This window comes from Thamnophis sirtalis, unplaced genomic scaffold, assembly GCF_051295495.1.
Source record: "Thamnophis sirtalis isolate CommonGarterSnake01/CBP01778 unplaced genomic scaffold, rThaSir2_p1.2 scaffold_2, whole genome shotgun sequence".
In the NCBI taxonomy this organism is placed as follows: domain Eukaryota; kingdom Metazoa; phylum Chordata; class Lepidosauria; order Squamata; family Natricidae; genus Thamnophis; species Thamnophis sirtalis.
The window spans coordinates 100,625,759-100,641,905 of NW_028261382.1; the positions used below are offsets into that span (position 1 = coordinate 100,625,759).

Genomic DNA, 16,147 nt, shown 5'->3' on the forward strand with positions numbered 1-16,147 from the left:
GACCTCATTCAAGAGGTCAACAGCCCCAGGCCTGCCGGAAAAGCCAGGTCTTAATAGACTTTTTGAAAGCCGTGAGAGTGGGGAGGGTCCGTTATTGAAATCAGCTCTTGTAAAATCTATCCTGACTTTGTTTTATTGCTTCTGTCTGCATTGTGTGCAAGGTTAGGAGACAAACATAACCACCAAGCTTTGGGATGGGCCAGCAGATGGAAACTATCAGTGAAACTATCAAGGGTCCCACAAGGGTATTTATGGCTTTTATGATGTTTCCTCCACTCAATTTGGATTTTAATATCTTGCGAATTTGTCGAATGTACTTGGCTGAAGTTAATTCCTTGACTTTATTATGCATTAAGTCAGAGGCCTCTAAAATCCCCAAGTACTTGTAGCCTTCTTCTGGTTTTACTGCCTTTATCATTTCTTCATTCTCAAGTTCTATTCCATCATCTTCTACAATAAAATGACTGAGTTAGATAAAATCTTAACAGGTACTGATGAAAAAGTAATTAAAAAACTATATGGATACTTATTGGAGGTTAAATTACAAGAAGAACAAGTTAAAGAAACTATGATAACTTGGGGGTGGGAATTTTAGGTATGGGATTGATTTAGAGAAATGACAGAAACTGTGGTCTCAAAACTATAAAATGACAATGTCTACTGCATATAGAGAAAATTTGTATAAGGGGTTTTACAGGTGGCATCTACCCCCTAGGAGAATTGCAAGAATGTCCAAGAATAAATCAGAAAAGTGTTGGAAATGTCACCAGATACCGGGCTCATATTACTACATGTGGTGGACTTGCATTGAAGCTAAAAGATACTGGACTAAAATCCACACATGGTTGGAGAAAATGATACACAAACACATAGACTTTAAACCAGAGGTCTTTTTATTGGGAATCATACCAGAAATCTATAATAAAGATTAAAAATATCTGATTGTAAACGTGTTAACAGCAGCCAGAATCGTATTTGCAAAAAACTGGAAAAATGGAACAATACCAAAACAGGAAGAAGTTATTCGAAAAATAATGGACTATGCTGAAATGAGTAAATTGACACTTGAAATTAGAGAGCAAGAGGATGAACAATTTTATAAGATATGGGACTTGTTTTATCAGTGGCTGGGGGAAAAAACCTGGAAATGAAAAATGTTTTACTCATGTTTTAACTGAAGGAGTTAAATGATAACACAATTATGCTGTGAAATAGATTAACAACGATAGAATGAAAAACTGATACATCTATGAATTGAATACTTTAGGATTTTTTGTTTTAAAAAGGATAAGGATAACAATGATTTTATGTATACTTGATAGAGGATTGGTGATATAATGTATAACCCTAAGAATATATTGTACTTGTACTTGTACTTGACGCCTCTTCACCCATCGTGGGTATAGGCGACTTCCATGGAAATTTGACGCCACTGTTTTCGGTACGGCGATCCATGGAAGCTGTTTCGGCTGGATATACCCAAGGGGACGCCAGTCCCAAGGGTCGACAGAGCCCGATTGGTGGGAACAGGGGGCACCACGTGAAGGCCGGGTTGTCGTTTGATAGTTGAGAGGCTTTGCAATAAGCGTTGCAATGTATATTTTGCGCATCAACTATCCTTGCCCCCTAAGAATATATTATAATGATATCTTGTTGTTGATAAATAATTTTAATAAGGGAATAATTAAAAATTGGTATATATATGTAGTGACTATTTAGAATATTTTGTTGAAAAATGAAGGAATAAGATTTCTGTTTGAATGTATGATGTACAAGGATAATAATTAACATAAGAATACCCAATAGTTGATTCGTGGAATTATGCATAATTGAAAATAGTGATATATAAATATAAATGGTTGGTAAAAAAAAAGTTTCTTTCACATGGGGATTATATAAAGGTATACTGTTATCAAATAGACAATCAAGAATGTAAGGGAATTATGATTTATTGGGAAAAAATAATACTAATTGTAATTGAACATATACTGTACAATGAAAGTGAGGTATTTAATTATACTAGATGAAAAATCTGTGATGGTAAATGTTATTCGAGAATATGAATGCAAAAACACTTGTAAACAAACAACATGCTGTATGTGATGATGCTTTTTTTGCCTTTTTTATTGTTGTGTGTGTGTGTGGTCTGTTTAATAAAAATAAAAATGTATATTAAAAAATAATCTTGGTGCTTCTTGTACTCCAGAAGAGACTGTAATCACTTCTTACGTAATAGCACCTTTCAGGATTCGGAGGAAGCGATCTGGTTCTTTCAGCTACCAGAAATTGTGTTGATTTTGGAGGTGTGAGCATGAGTGGTTCTTGCAAAAAACAACATTCATGTTGCTCTTGGCTCACACACAATGGTGAGGTTCTGATGTGGAAACCAGTTGGCATCTGGGCAGGAAGAATATTATGTCCCTGTCCAGAAGAATCCCTGAACACGTGGAAAGAGGAGGGGGGGATCCTGTGGAACGAGGGTTGTGTAACGTGTCCTAGTGTTTTCTGAGAGCTTATTGTGAGCTGGAGGGGAATGCAGAGATTCCTGCTACAGAGCCATGTATTGTCTTTGGCTATGGGAGAAGGCCAACCCCTGCTGGAGATGGGTCATCGTCATGGGGTTGAGAATACTGGAGAGAAGATCATGTTTGCTAAGTTGGTGGCAGATCTTGGAGCAAACCAAACCAAAAAGGTCCACGTGAATTGGGAAAGAGGCCAACCTTAGCTCTGGCCTCCTGATTGGCTTGGACTTTGTGAGTCAGGTCAGTCCCACCTGGGGGGGAAGGGAATACAACCGAGGCTGGTCAGAGGGAGGTCCGCACTCACCTGAAGCATCTGCTGGTGGAAAGAAGCTCTCCTTGTTCACCCTCCAGGGAGGACTTCCAGCCCTCTGGACATCGCCAAGAGACCGAAAGAGGTGAGTGGCGGGGAAAGAAGGAAGAACCAACCACTGAGCGAGTTCTTGAAGGAGGGGTGGGTGGAATTATGGGATGGCCCGAGAAAGTGGGCAGATGAGAGAGAGACTTCAATAAACCCACCTTGATTTTTTCAATGGGACTGACATAAGCGTGTGGGGAAGGCCAGGTGAGGGAAGAGGCAGAGGAGCAATTTCTGGGACGCTCTTGATGGTCCTCTGGGAGAATGGAAGAACCTTGAAAGTGCCTCCAACATTCCTCTGGGTCTCCATGGCCAGTCCTGGTGCTCAGGTGTGTGGAGTAGAGGCAGCCAGCTGCTCATGCCACGCCCTCCCTGATCTCTCCCCTCCTCGCTTGCAGGATGAAGCTCATCGTCTGGGGGGCTCTGCTGGCCACCACCCTCCTGGCAGGCCCTGCAGCAGCTCAGAGTTGCAGGCCTCCACCTGAAGGTAAGAACCACGTAAAGACCTTTGTGTGTTTGTGTGTGTGGCTATTGGGGTGGTCCTGCCATCTCAACATCCAGTCGTCCTCTCCCAGACTCTCCTCTTAGTCTTATACCACCACACTGCCTGCAACACTTCCCACGGTCGTTGCCTGAAGGGAACAAGGGCCACGAGACCCCCGAACCTCCCTCGTCTGTTGCACAGCCATTGTGAGACCTCCTTGGGAGCAGGGACTCCAGCGTGTATGTCTCCCAACAACCTCGGCCCTTGGCGTTCTGTTCTCCTGATGTGTGTTCTCGGTTTCTCTAACCCATCTCTAACCCATGCCCACACTTCAGAGCATCCGGGGGGGCCCTGGGGGCACTTGCAGGGGAACAAGCCAATAGAAGATAAACTGGAGGAGGGGTGTCAATGCCCCCAGCACTTCAGGCCAGCCGGATATTTCCTCTCCCTAATCTGTCCGGTGGCTGTGAACCAATCACTCGGGTGGTAACATCACAGGGTAAAAGGCCACTTGATGTAGATCTCTTTGAATCCACTGTGATGAGGTCCGGATCTTCTCTGGGAGTGGAAGAAAAGGAGGCCAAGGGGTTCCTCCCCCAAGAGCAAAGGAACGTAGCATTGCCCTTAGCTCACTTCTTTCAACCCATTTCCCAGTCTTCAAAACTTACTCCTTGTGTCCCCAAAACATTGTGCTTGTGGCTTTGCACCTCTCCTCCTCCTTCTCCTCCTTCTCTTCCTCCTCCCTTCCTCCTCCTCCTTCTTCTCTTCCTCCTCCTCCTCCTCCCCCCTTCCTCCTCCTCCTCCTCCCTTCCTCCTCCTTCTCTTCCTCCTCCTCCTCCCTTCCTCCTCCTCCTCCCTTCCTCCTCTTCCTCCTCCTTCTCTTCCTCCTCCTCCTCTTCCTCCTCCTCCCTTCCTCCTCCTTCTCTTCCTCCTCCTCCTCCTCCCTTCCTCCTCCTCCTCCTCCTCCTCCTCCTCCTCCTCCTCCTCCTCTTCCTCCTCCTCCCTTCCTCCTCCTCTTCCTCCTCCTCCCCCCTTCCTCCTCCTCCTCCTCCTTCTCTTCCCCTCCTCCTCCTCCTCCTCCTCCTCCTCCTTTCCTCCTCCTCCTCCTCCTCCTCCCAACCATTCTCTGCTTGAAGGGTCTCCTCTATTCTTTCCTGCAGATTCAGAGCCAAATAATTTGGCCTTAGGGAAGCCAGTCTTACAGTCCTCCACCTACCCCAGTGAGTATGGTGGACCACCAGAGAAAGCTGTGGATGGGAATTGCAACGGGATGTGGATCGGTGCCTCCTGTTCCCACACTAACCTGGAGAAAAACCCCTGGTGGTTGATGGACCTGATGGAGTCTCATAAAAACTTGATGGTGGTGGTGAAAAACCGGCAGGACTGCTGTAACCAAAGGCTGCTTAAAGCGGAAGTCCGCTTAGGAGACTCTCTGCAGAACTATGGAAGAGACAACCCTCTGTAAGTCATCCCCAACTGGGGTCCTCCGTGTAATTAGGGCATTGACGGAAGAGACAGAATCCACAGACAGAGCAGGTGATTTTGGGGTGCTGTTGAGATGCCGACTTTGTCCTGGGGACCAAGGTGTCCTGAGTCCATTGGTGTGGAGACTGTGAGATCACCTCCCTCCTTGCTCCCCCAAGAGACGGGGAAAGAACTGATACCAACTGGCTAAGTTGTGGTCTCAATTGTTGGGGGGACTGTGCGAACTCCACCTGATTGTTGATTTTTTCTATCATTTAAGTTGCAAATCTAGAACATGGGTTCCTTCTGAACTGGGTAAGTCACCCCCCAACAAGAGAGCAAAAGAAAGAAGTTCAGTTGTGGGGGAATAAATGGCTCAGGTTTCCCTTCTCTCTCTCTCGTTAGATCTGGGATTTTATTCATATGTTTAGTTGAACTGATTAGCTGCCCAGGTGCAGTGGATGGATTTGGCCAAGGCAGCCATCCAGGTCAGGGAGAAAACTGGGTTGGATAAATCCATGTGGCCCTTGATGACCACTGTAGCATTCTTCACAGCAGGACCAAAAATGACCGTAGCTGTAGGAGATGACCAGGCTGAGCCCGAGGGAGGGAGGGGAGGGGGTGTCAAAGACGTCTTGCATCCTTTCATGCCCACAAGAGATCCTAGACCAGCCCACCTTGAATTCTGCTGGCTTTTATCTACGGCCAGTTCGCTTTCAATGCACCTGTATAATCTTTGAACTCCACGGATCTCCTGATTTCTCATGCTTTCCGGCAGCATTCTTCAAGGTTGGTTCGAAAAAACTCAAGATGATGACCCTGAGAAAACAATGTTTTATTAAAAACCATTCCCTGCAGAATCACCTTTGTACTTTGATCAACGAGGTTAATGTCTCTAATTAATTGGAATATCAGAGGCACAAGGGAGGCCCAACGTCAGAGGCAGCGGAGGTCGCGAGGTCTGGACAGCTGCTGAAATGGGGCTGCCCTGGGAGAGTCGAGGGGGGGGCTGTGTGCTCAGGGTGAACTTGGGGTGACCAGCAGGTGGGGGCAAGCAGGACAGCTCTCCTAATGTGACCTCTCTTGCCCCACAGCTGTGGGATTATCCTGGACAGCAGCCCAGGCTCCGTCTCCACCATCTCCTGCAACGGGAAGCAAGGCCGCTACCTCGGTGTCCACTTATCCAGGAAGGACTACTTGACCATCTGTGAAGTGGAGGTCTACAGCCCCAAGTAGAGAAGCCACGACTTGCATGGTGGGGGGGTTGATCAACACTCCACAAAATGCCAATTTATCTCCAAATAAATGATCTCCTAGGAGGCATTTGTAGGTTTCCTCTGTTTGTTCTTTGGTTAAAAGGGAGGCCTTTGTATCTACGGAGGGAATTATTCCCTGATCCTCATCACTCCCCCTCCTTTCAGGTCATCTGATCTATGGATCCCCAGGAATCCCTGTGTGGCCACTTTGTCCTTATTGGGACTTCTCAGAGAGGGATGGCTGTCAAGGTTTCAACCTGTCCTGGGAACTGAACTCCCAGACTTTTGCATTTAAGATGACGACTGGGTGTATCTCTGGACGGATGGAAGGATGGAAGGATTGATTATATGTATGTATGTATGTGTATATATGTGTGTATGTGTGTGTGTATATACAGGGTGGGGCATAACCTTTTCCTAGGGGGTCACAGCAACACTTGTAATAACAACACAAATAATTCATACACCATTCGAAAGCCCATCAAAAACTGAGTTTATTGACACGATTTAATAGTCAGTATGACCACCATTAGTCCTTCGAACAGCATTCAAACGAGGTGGATAAGAACACAACAAATCTTCAAACAGTCATTATTTTGCAATTCTAGGGCGGGGCATAACCTTTTCCTAGGGGGTCACAGCAAGATCGACAGCAGTTTACAACTTCCGCGACACCTCATTTTAAAGCCCATAAAAAACTGAATTGAATGAGCTATTAAATGTTAAATTTGCTTTAAGAATGGCTGGAAAATTCGATTCGGAAGAACAAAGGATCATTGACAGAATAAAATGCATTGCCTTTCGAGAGGCACCTCGTTTGAATGCTGTTCGAAGGGCTAATGGTGGTCATACTGACTATTAAATCGTGTCAATAAACTCAGTTTTTGATGGGCTTTCGAATGGTGTATGAATTATTTGTGTTGTTATTACAAGTGTTGCTGTGACCCCCCTAGGAAAAGGTTATGCCCCGCCCTGTATATATGTATGTATGTGTGTGTGATTTTACAACCCCCGGTATGCCCAAATATGGGAGGAAGATCACTACTTCCATTCTCTGTCCTTCCGCTCGTCACAAGAGACCATCCAGGCAGAAACCCAATATTTTTACTGTTGCCTTTTTTGTTGGGCTATATTACATATTAGGCAGAATTTGTATGGGTTTCTGGAGGACAACTGTTCCACTGCCAAAGACACAGGCCTTCTCACCTTTGAACAACTCACCTGAAGGGTGAAGGATGGAGTAGAGCAGGTGAGGAAAGAGGCAGAGGAGCAATTCCAGGAATCCTCCTCTGGCAGAATGGCAGAACCTTGAAAGTGCCTTCCTCTGGGTCTCCATGGCCAGTCCTGGTGCTCAGGTGTGTGGAGTAGAGGCAGCCAGCTCCTCCTGGTCCCTACGTGGCCTCACAGCACTTCAGGGCAAATGGAGACTTGCTCCCCTCAGACTGTCTTACAAAACCACCCCCTCCTACCTACCTGGTCTCCAGCGGAGCCAAATTTTACATAGGTCACATTATCTAAAATGGGGAAATCTGGCCAGTCAGAATAAAAACATGGTTGAATAGAGATGGCGTTGCATCGATTGAGGTCCAGTTCCTCTCAGGCCAATTTGTTGCACAGTAGGGAGGGAGGAAGAAGAGGCTAAGGGTGCATTGCTAAATGTCTACAGAGGTTCTCCGTCATCCAGGCCATGGTTACCCCAAAGGTATTTTATTTATTGTTTTCAAGTGGCAACTGGACACATTTCGCTCCTCATCCAAGAAGCTTCTTCAGCTGAAGAATCAAGAGAAGAGAAGAGAAAAAAAGAATATAGCATGGCATGGCATGGCATGGCATGGCAGAGCATGGCATGGCATGGCAGAGCAGAGCAGAGCAGAGCAGAGCAGAGAATAGAATAGAAGAGAATAGAATAGAACAGAATAACAGAGTTGGAAGGGAGCTTGGAGGTCTTCTAGTCCATCCCCCCCTGCCCTGCTTGGATGAGAAGCAAAAGGTCTTCAAACCGGAATGTCCAGTTGCCTCTTGAGAAATAAAAAGCACCTTTGGGACAAGAGGCTGAGGAGGTTTCCTCCCCCAAAGCAAAGGAACCCCAGAGCACGGAACTCAGCTCCCCTCCTTCCACCCCTTTCCCACCTTCAAAACCCACCCCACTGTCTCCTCCAAAAGGGCTGCCCTGGGGGGCTTTGCCCCTTCCCTTCTCCCTCCCTGAAGGTCCCCTGCTGCCCGTCCTCCTCCAGGGCCTCCTCCATTCTCTCCTGCAGGAATAAAGACAAAGAAATTGGCCTTAAGGAGACCGGCCTTCCAGTCCTCCGTCCACCCCCCAGGAGATCCTTGGGTCAGCAGACAAAGCCGTGGACGGGAACTGCAGCGGGGGCTGGGGCCGCGGCTCCTGCATCCGCACCAAGCATGAGGCCTAAGCATGGTGGTATGTGGACCTGGGATGCTCTTACAACATCTCCATGGTGGTGGTGAAAAACCGCGAGGATTGCTGTGGGGAACTCATCAGCCGCCTTGAGATCCACGTGGGAGACTCTCTGGAAAACCAGGGAAGATCCAATCCTCTGTAAATTGTTCTGAGCCAGCTGTCGCAAAAGGGGTGAGCACTGGCTGGCAGGCGCATGGGATTTGTAGTCCAAAGGGTTCCCAGAGGGGATGAAACTTAGAGAAGGCATTACACTATGAATACGATGTATTCAAAATGGACAGTGCTTTATATTTATGTGTGTGTGTAGGATGCATAAATGTGTGTGGTGTGTAGATAGATAGAGAGACAGAGAGACAGACAGACAGACAGATGATATAAAAGACAGATAAATGATAGACAAATAGATGATAGATAGATGGATGGATGGATGGATGGATGGATGGATGGATGGATGGATGGATTAGATAAAATAGATTACACAGATCAGATATTCTTTTTTATTGTTATGTTTTTATTGTACATTTTCCTTTATTCTACATCACAATTTCAATTTTGCAACAGCACTATCTATACTGGTTGTTATCAAGTCCTTTTGAAATATATACACCGTGTTATACACCCAAATCATAACCATTATCAATCATATAATATGATCTCTTTTTAAATACATGATATTGTACATTATTTATATAGCTGTGCCATAACACTCTATACATTTATCACTCTATACCAACAGATGTACACCTACAGATAAAATGGTAATTAAAAAAAACAGAGTGTACCTAACGATGTAACTTAATTTGTTAATCTTCTTTCATTATTTTTTAACCTCTGCCCTCATTATCTGGGCATTTATACAATATTATTTATACAATCCTTTAGAGAAACAGACCATTACTCAATATTCTATAAATGCCTAGATAATAGGGGCAGAGATTAAAAAAAAATGAAGGATGAAAGAAGATTTAACAAATTAGAAACAGATATAAAGATATACAAAAGAATATATGGCGTACAGCGTTATAAACCGCGACAGATTAAAATGTATAGATTAGATATTCTTTTGAGAGCAGAGAACAGGGGGGGAAAAAAGACACGCGCGCGCAGACACGTGATTGCCTCCAATCGCCCTCACCTGCGAGGCGGTGGAACACACCTGGTGAGCCACCTGCCTTTCCAGCCAAACGCCCACCTCGGCTGCGATTGGCTGCTTTGGAAACCCGTCCTTCGGATTGGCTGAGCGGCCTCTCTTTCTCCTTCCCCCCTCCTCCGAGGGGCGGGGACGCTTTAAAAAGTCGGCGGGCTCCTCGGGCTGAGGCGAAAGCGCGAGCGCGGTGCAGAAGCAGCACGTGCCGCCGCCGCTGCCGCCGCCGCCTTCTCCGCGTCGTCTCTTTTTTATTCCCCCCTCGAAAGAGACGACGCTGCGGGGAGAGAGCAAACCTCCCCTCTCCCTACGGCTTCGCAGATTAGACCGCGAGGTGGCCTCTTGCACGCTGAGGTAAATCCCCGTTTGAGGCTCTTAGGCGTGGTGGGATGCTGAGGGGAGCTAAGGAGCAGCTTTTTCTCGGGGAGTAAGGACGGCGCCTGAGGTGATTTTAGCCTTATTTTCAGGGAGTAAGGACGGCGCCTGAGGTGAATTTAGCCTTATTTTCAGGGAGTAAGGACGGCGCCTGAGGTGATTTTAACATACAGGGTGTATGTTTCCTCAGGAGTAAAACGCCAGTGGTGGCTGAGGTAATTACCTCAAGGGTGCCTTTATTTTAAAAGACTCCCAACGCCACAGCTTCCCTATAGTGAGTTTACCTCAGTCCCACTTTCCCTCGGGGAAATAAGGCAAACGTCCAGAAGAATTTTAACCAAGGTTTTTAGGAGTTAAAATGGTAGAACTAGGCAGAATCTGAGATAATCTCAGCGGTGTCCTGTTCACCCCAGAGACAAGTAACCATTAAAAGTAGCTTAAAAGGAATACAGCTGGGGCAATTTTAACCAGGAGCAGTTAAAAAGGGCTAAGCTACCACAGGTGGATGTAAGTGTTCAAATTAGCTTAAAGGGCAAAATTGCTTCAGTCCCTGCAGGTGACCTGACTTTGTTTAATAAATTTAAACTCTTGGGATCTGAGAAACTATTTTTCTTAGCCCAGGTTCAAGTCCTTGAAAGAAAACATGCAGAGGACTAGTTACTTCAAGTAACTAAAGGTGTAAAAGTGAACTAAAATTATTTGAGGTCCAGGAGTTGACCTTGCTTTCTTGAAATAGTCCAATCTTGAGGCCTAAGGTAATTTTTAGCCAAAATTTAATTTTTTAGAATAAAATACTAGTGGAACCTGAGGTATTCTCACCCATGTCCTTTTAAAAAGGACCAAACCACCACAGGGAAGTCATAATTAAACCTTAGGAGCTGACCTTGCTTTCAGGAATAAAGTGAATTTTTAGGACCTGAGTTAATTTAAGTCAAGGCTCAAGTTCTTAAATTCCTTGGCCAAATAAAGGATACATAAGCATGTGGATGACTGACCAAGTAAAGGCAAAAGTTTAAAATTAGTTCAAGTCCAGGAATTGACCTTGTTCTTAGGAATAGTCAATTCTTGGGACCTGAGATAATTCTAGCCAAGGCTCCTTAAAACACGCAGAGGACTAGCTACTTCAAGGAACTAATGGCAAAAGTAAAATTGCATCAGGTCCAGGAACTGACCTGACTTTCTTGCAGGAAGGTAAATGAAAGCAATTTTAGGGATGCCTTCCAGTTCCTGGAGAGTAAGAGAAACTCCTGGAGCTGGAGGTCATATCTTTGGGGAACAGTAAAAACCAGTGGTTTGTGTCATTCTCAAGGGCACAACTTTCCAATTCATTGTATCTTGCCTTCGTTCACTTGTAGGATAAAGAACGTAAAAGCAGCTTTGTAAAATTGGTGAATTGGTTTTCTAGTCTCTGAACATCAGGTGGTCGTTTGCTGATGTTGATTTCTTCTTATTATTACTTCACAGGCGCTCTACACGAAGGGAATCACCTCAGACAAGCCGTCGAAGACATCAAAGCTAAGTCAAAGGTTTACTAACTTTTCAGTGCTGGGTTTAACCAAGAAGCCTGACAGGTACTATCGGCATCATGTGGTTTATGACTGCAAAAACCTTTGGGGCGTGCTATAAAGCTTACCCTAAGGCTGTGATGGCGAGCCCAAGGCATGCGTGTGCGAGGTGGCATGCGGAGCCATGTCGCCTGGCTTGTGTGGCGTTGGCCATTCCTCTTGGGTTTCTGGTGCAAACGCCCACACGACAATCAGCTGGCCTTTGTGCGTGTGGCACTGCCGGAAACTGGAAGAGCCAGGGTTCCGTTTTCCGGCGTGAGCACGCACACTGGCCAGCTGACCGCAAGCCCGTAACCGGCAGTCTAGCTGGCTGTTGCACCTGCGCCTGCTGGAAACCAGTAGAGGAACAGGCGATGCCGCACATGCCAAGTGACATGGCTCCACATGGCACTTTAGGCACGCATGCCATAGGTTTGCAGACGTTGCGCCCTAAGGCATGCTTTAGCCAAGTTTTTTTTGGGGGGGGGAATGCAAAGTAATGTAACAAAAGTAAAACATATAAACAATTTGGGATGTGAGATCATTTTAGCCACTGGCTGTGGTAGAACCAGAGCCCCCCCCCCAAGCACTCCCCATATCACTACAGTGTGGGGATAGGGGTGATGCCCCCCACGTGGAGGTCATTCAATCCCTGGACACCCACACTGAAGAGACCCACACTGGACAGCCTCTCTGGGGTTTCCACTGGGTGACCCTTTCAGTCCCTGAGCGAGCAGTGAGGGCGAATCAACCTGGAGGAGGCAACGGGCGCTCAGCCGCAAGCCTCCTCCAGTCCCTGAGGACCCCCTCGGTACTCCGACTGGAAGGGGATCCTTCTGGATTACCCCCCTCCCACCTTCTCATTCTGAGAAAGAAGGCCACAGTACCAGTCAGACTTCTTAGAGCTGAAAGTGAAGTTGGTGATGAGCAGCATACAAAGGAGAAGATTTGCGGCTTGCGGTTTGAGAGGTCCTTAGTGTTCTCTGGGCTTGGTAGTTTCTTTTGCAGAGCCTTTACTATTTAGGGAATATCAGTACTAGGAGAGGGTGAGGTTTGTTCTCAACGTGCTTCCTAGTGGCTTGTGGTTTCAGTGTTGTTAAAAAGGGTCTTTAGAGAGTCTTTGATTGGACTACTTGTTGATTCGTGGTGTTTGCTGCTGAGCAGGTGTTTTGGTCCTTTTGATTCCTTTTGGGCTTCTTGATGGTCACTTGTGCACAGATATAGATATTGTTTATGTCTATGTGGCTACTGGCGGTTAATTTGTCAGAGTGCCAGGTGTTTAGAAATTACATATGGTTGTGTGTCTTGGAGGTTGTGAAACTAAGGAGTTTTCCCATTGAAGTTTGATTCATAGTTGGTGCTATGATTGATAATACATTTTGCACTTTTCTCCACAGGCTATAGATTTCCTTGCCTGGCATAAGTTGGCCATGGCGATGGTTCTTAGAACCAGACAGAAAGCTCAACGGCTCATCTTAATGCTAGGCATGGCTGTTGGAGGATGATAGATTTTATAGATTTCCTGCCTGGCATAAGTTGGCCATGGCGATGGTTCTTAGAACCGGACAGAGAAATAAATATTATAGATTTCCTGCCTGGCATAAGTTGGCCATGGCGATGGTTCTTAGAACCGGACAGAGAAATAAATATTATAGATTTCCTGCCTGGCATAAGTTGGCCATGGGGATGGTTCTTAGAACCGGACAGAGAAATAAATATTATAGTTTCCTTGCCTGGCATAAGTTGGCCATGGCGATGGTTCTTAGAACCAGACAGAAAACCTCAATGGCTCATTTTAATGCTAGGCATGGCTGTTGGGGGATGATAGATTTTATAGATTTCCTGCCTGGCATAATTTGGCCATGGCGATGGTTCTTAGAACCGGACAGAGAAATAAATATTATAGATTTCCTGCCTAGCATAAGTTGGCCATGGCGATGGTTCTTAGAACCAGACAGAAAACCTCAATGGCTCATTTTAATGCTAGGCATGGCTGTTGGAGGATGATAGATTTTATAGATTTCCTGCCTGGCATAAGTTGGCCATGGCGATGGTTCTTAGAACCAGACAGAAAGCTCAACGGCTCATTTTAATGCTAGGCATGGCTGTTGGAGGATGATAGATTTTATAGATTTCCTGCCTGGCATAAGTTGGCCATGGCGATGGTTCTTAGAACCAGACAGAAAACCTCAATGGCTCATTTTAATGCTAGGCATGGCTGTTGGAGGATGATAGATTTTATAGATTTCCTGCCTGGCATAAGTTGGCCATGGCGATGGTTCTTAGAACCGGACAGAGAAATAAATATTATAGATTTCCTGCCTGGCATAAGTTGGCCATGGCGATGGTTCTTAGAACCAGACAGAAAACCTCAATGGCTCATTTTAATGCTAGGCATGGCTGTTGGAGGATGATAGATTTTATAGATTTCCTGCCTGGCATAAGTTGGCCATGGCGATGGTTCTTAGAACCGGACAGAGAAATAAATATTATAGATTTCCTGCCTGGCATAAGTTGGCCATGGCGATGGTTCTTAGAACCAGACAGAAAACCTCAATGGCTCATTTTAATGCTAGGCATGGCTGTTGGAGGATGATAGATTTTATAGATTTCCTGCCTGGCATAAGTTGGCCATGGCGATGGTTCTTAGAACCGGACAGAGAAATAAATATTATAGATTTCCTGCCTGGCATAAGTTGGTCATGGCGATGGTTCTTAGAACCAGACAGAAAACCTCAATGGCTCATTTTAATGCTAGGCATGGCTGTTGGAGGATGATAGATTTTATAGATTTCCTGCCTGGCATAAGTTGGCCATGGCGATGGTTCTTAGAACCGGACAGAGAAATAAATATTATAGATTTCCTGCCTGGCATAAGTTGGCCATGGCGATGGTTCTTAGAACCAGACAGAAAACCTCAATGGCTCATTTTAATGCTAGGCATGGCTGTTGGAGGATGATAGATTTTATAGATTTCCTGCCTGGCATAAGTTGGCCATGGCGATGGTTCTTAGAACCGGACAGAGAAATAAATATTATAGATTTCCTGCCTGGCATAAGTTGGCCATGGCGATGGTTCTTAGAACCAGACAGAAAACCTCAATGGCTCATTTTAATGCTAGGCATGGCTGTTGGAGGATGATAGATTTTATAGATTTCCTGCCTGGCATAAGTTGGCCATGGCGATGGTTCTTAGAACCGGACAGAGAAATAAATATTATAGATTTCCTGCCTGGCATAAGTTGGCCATGGCGATGGTTCTTAGAACCAGACAGAAAACCTCAATGGCTCATTTTAATGCTAGGCATGGCTGTTGGAGGATGATAGATTTTATAGATTTCCTGCCTGGCATAAGTTGGCCATGGCGATGGTTCTTAGAACCGGACAGAGAAATAAATATTATAGATTTCCTACCTGGCATAAGTTGGTCATGGCGATGGTTCTTAGAACCAGACAGAAAACCTCAATGGCTCATTTTAATGCTAGGCATGGCTGTTGGAGGATGATAGATTTTATAGATTTCCTGCCTGGCATAAGTTGGCCATGGCGATGGTTCTTAGAACCGGACAGAGAAATAAATATTATAGATTTCCTGCCTGGCATAAGTTGGCCATGGCGATGGTTCTTAGAACCAGACAGAAAACCTCAATGGCTCATTTTAATGCTAGGCATGGCTGTTGGAGGATGATAGATTTTATAGATTTCCTGCCTGGCATAAGTTGGCCATGGCGATGGTTCTTAGAACCGGACAGAGAAATAAATATTATAGATTTCCTGCCTGGCATAAGTTGGCCATGGCGATGGTTCTTAGAACCAGACAGAAAACCTCAATGGCTCATTTTAATGCTAGGCATGGCTGTTGGAGGATGATAGATTTTATAGATTTCCTGCCTGGCATAAGTTGGCCATGGCGATGGTTCTTAGAACCGGACAGAGAAATAAATATTATAGATTTCCTGCCTGGCATAAGTTGGCCATGGCGATGGTTCTTAGAACCAGACAGAAAACCTCAATGGCTCATTTTAATGCTAGGCATGGCTGTTGGAGGATGATAGATTTTATAGATTTCCTGCCTGGCATAAGTTGGCCATGGCGATGGTTCTTAGAACCGGACAGAGAAATAAATATTATAGATTTCCTGCCTGGCATAAGTTGGCCATGGCGATGGTTCTTAGAACCAGACAGAAAACCTCAATGGCTCATTTTAATGCTAGGCATGGCTGTTGGAGGATGATAGATTTTATAGATTTCCTGCCAGGCATAAGTTGGCCATGGCGATGGTTCTTAGAACCAGACAGAAAGCTCAACAGCTCATTTTAATGCTAGGCATGGCTGTTGGAGGATGATAGATTTTATAGATTTCCTGCCTGGCATAAGTTGGCCATGGCGATGGTTCTTAGAACCAGACAGAGAAATAAATATTATAGATTTCCTGCCTGGCATAAGTTGGCCATGGCGATGGTTCTTAGAACCAGACAGAAAACCTCAATGGCTCATTTTAATGCTAGGCATGGCTGTTGGAGGATGATAGATTTTATAGATTTCCTGCCTGGCATAAGTTGGCCATGGCGATGGTTCTTA

The 16,147-nt window shown here is 45.4% G+C and overlaps 2 protein-coding genes across 4 annotated transcripts in view; both read left to right on the plus strand.

Annotated features, from left to right (window-relative positions):
* Positions 1–16,147, plus strand: part of LOC106545561 (uncharacterized) — an 89,716-nt gene that overhangs the window by 17,389 nt on the left and 56,180 nt on the right. The window lies entirely within an intron of this gene.
* LOC148049041 (fucolectin-like) lies at positions 2,644–6,148 on the plus strand. Of its 3 annotated transcripts, XM_087706581.1 has the most exons (5): positions 2,658–2,762; positions 2,874–2,917; positions 3,276–3,364; positions 4,522–4,822; positions 5,920–6,148. In XM_087706581.1, the coding sequence occupies exons 3-5, from the start codon at positions 3,277–3,279 to the stop codon at positions 6,059–6,061; spliced, it is 531 nt and encodes a 176-aa protein (XP_087562707.1). In that variant the 5' UTR covers positions 2,658–2,762; positions 2,874–2,917; position 3,276; the 3' UTR covers positions 6,062–6,148. The 3 variants fall into 3 exon arrangements, with proteins under 3 accessions (XP_087562708.1, XP_087562706.1, XP_087562707.1); XM_087706582.1 differs by lacking the exon at positions 2,874–2,917 and having other exon boundaries at positions 2,644–2,762; XM_087706580.1 differs by having other exon boundaries at positions 2,646–2,917.

Coding starts and splice junctions, on each gene's coding strand:
- LOC148049041 (XM_087706582.1), top strand. CDS start 3,277: ATGAAGCTCATCGTCTGGGGGGCTCTGCTGGCCACCACCCTCCTGGCA. Junction 3,365..4,521: donor TTGCAGGCCTCCACCTGAAG/GTAAGAACCACG, acceptor TCTTTCCTGCAG/ATTCAGAGCCAAATAATTTG. Junction 4,823..5,919: donor TATGGAAGAGACAACCCTCT/GTAAGTCATCCC, acceptor CTTGCCCCACAG/CTGTGGGATTATCCTGGACA.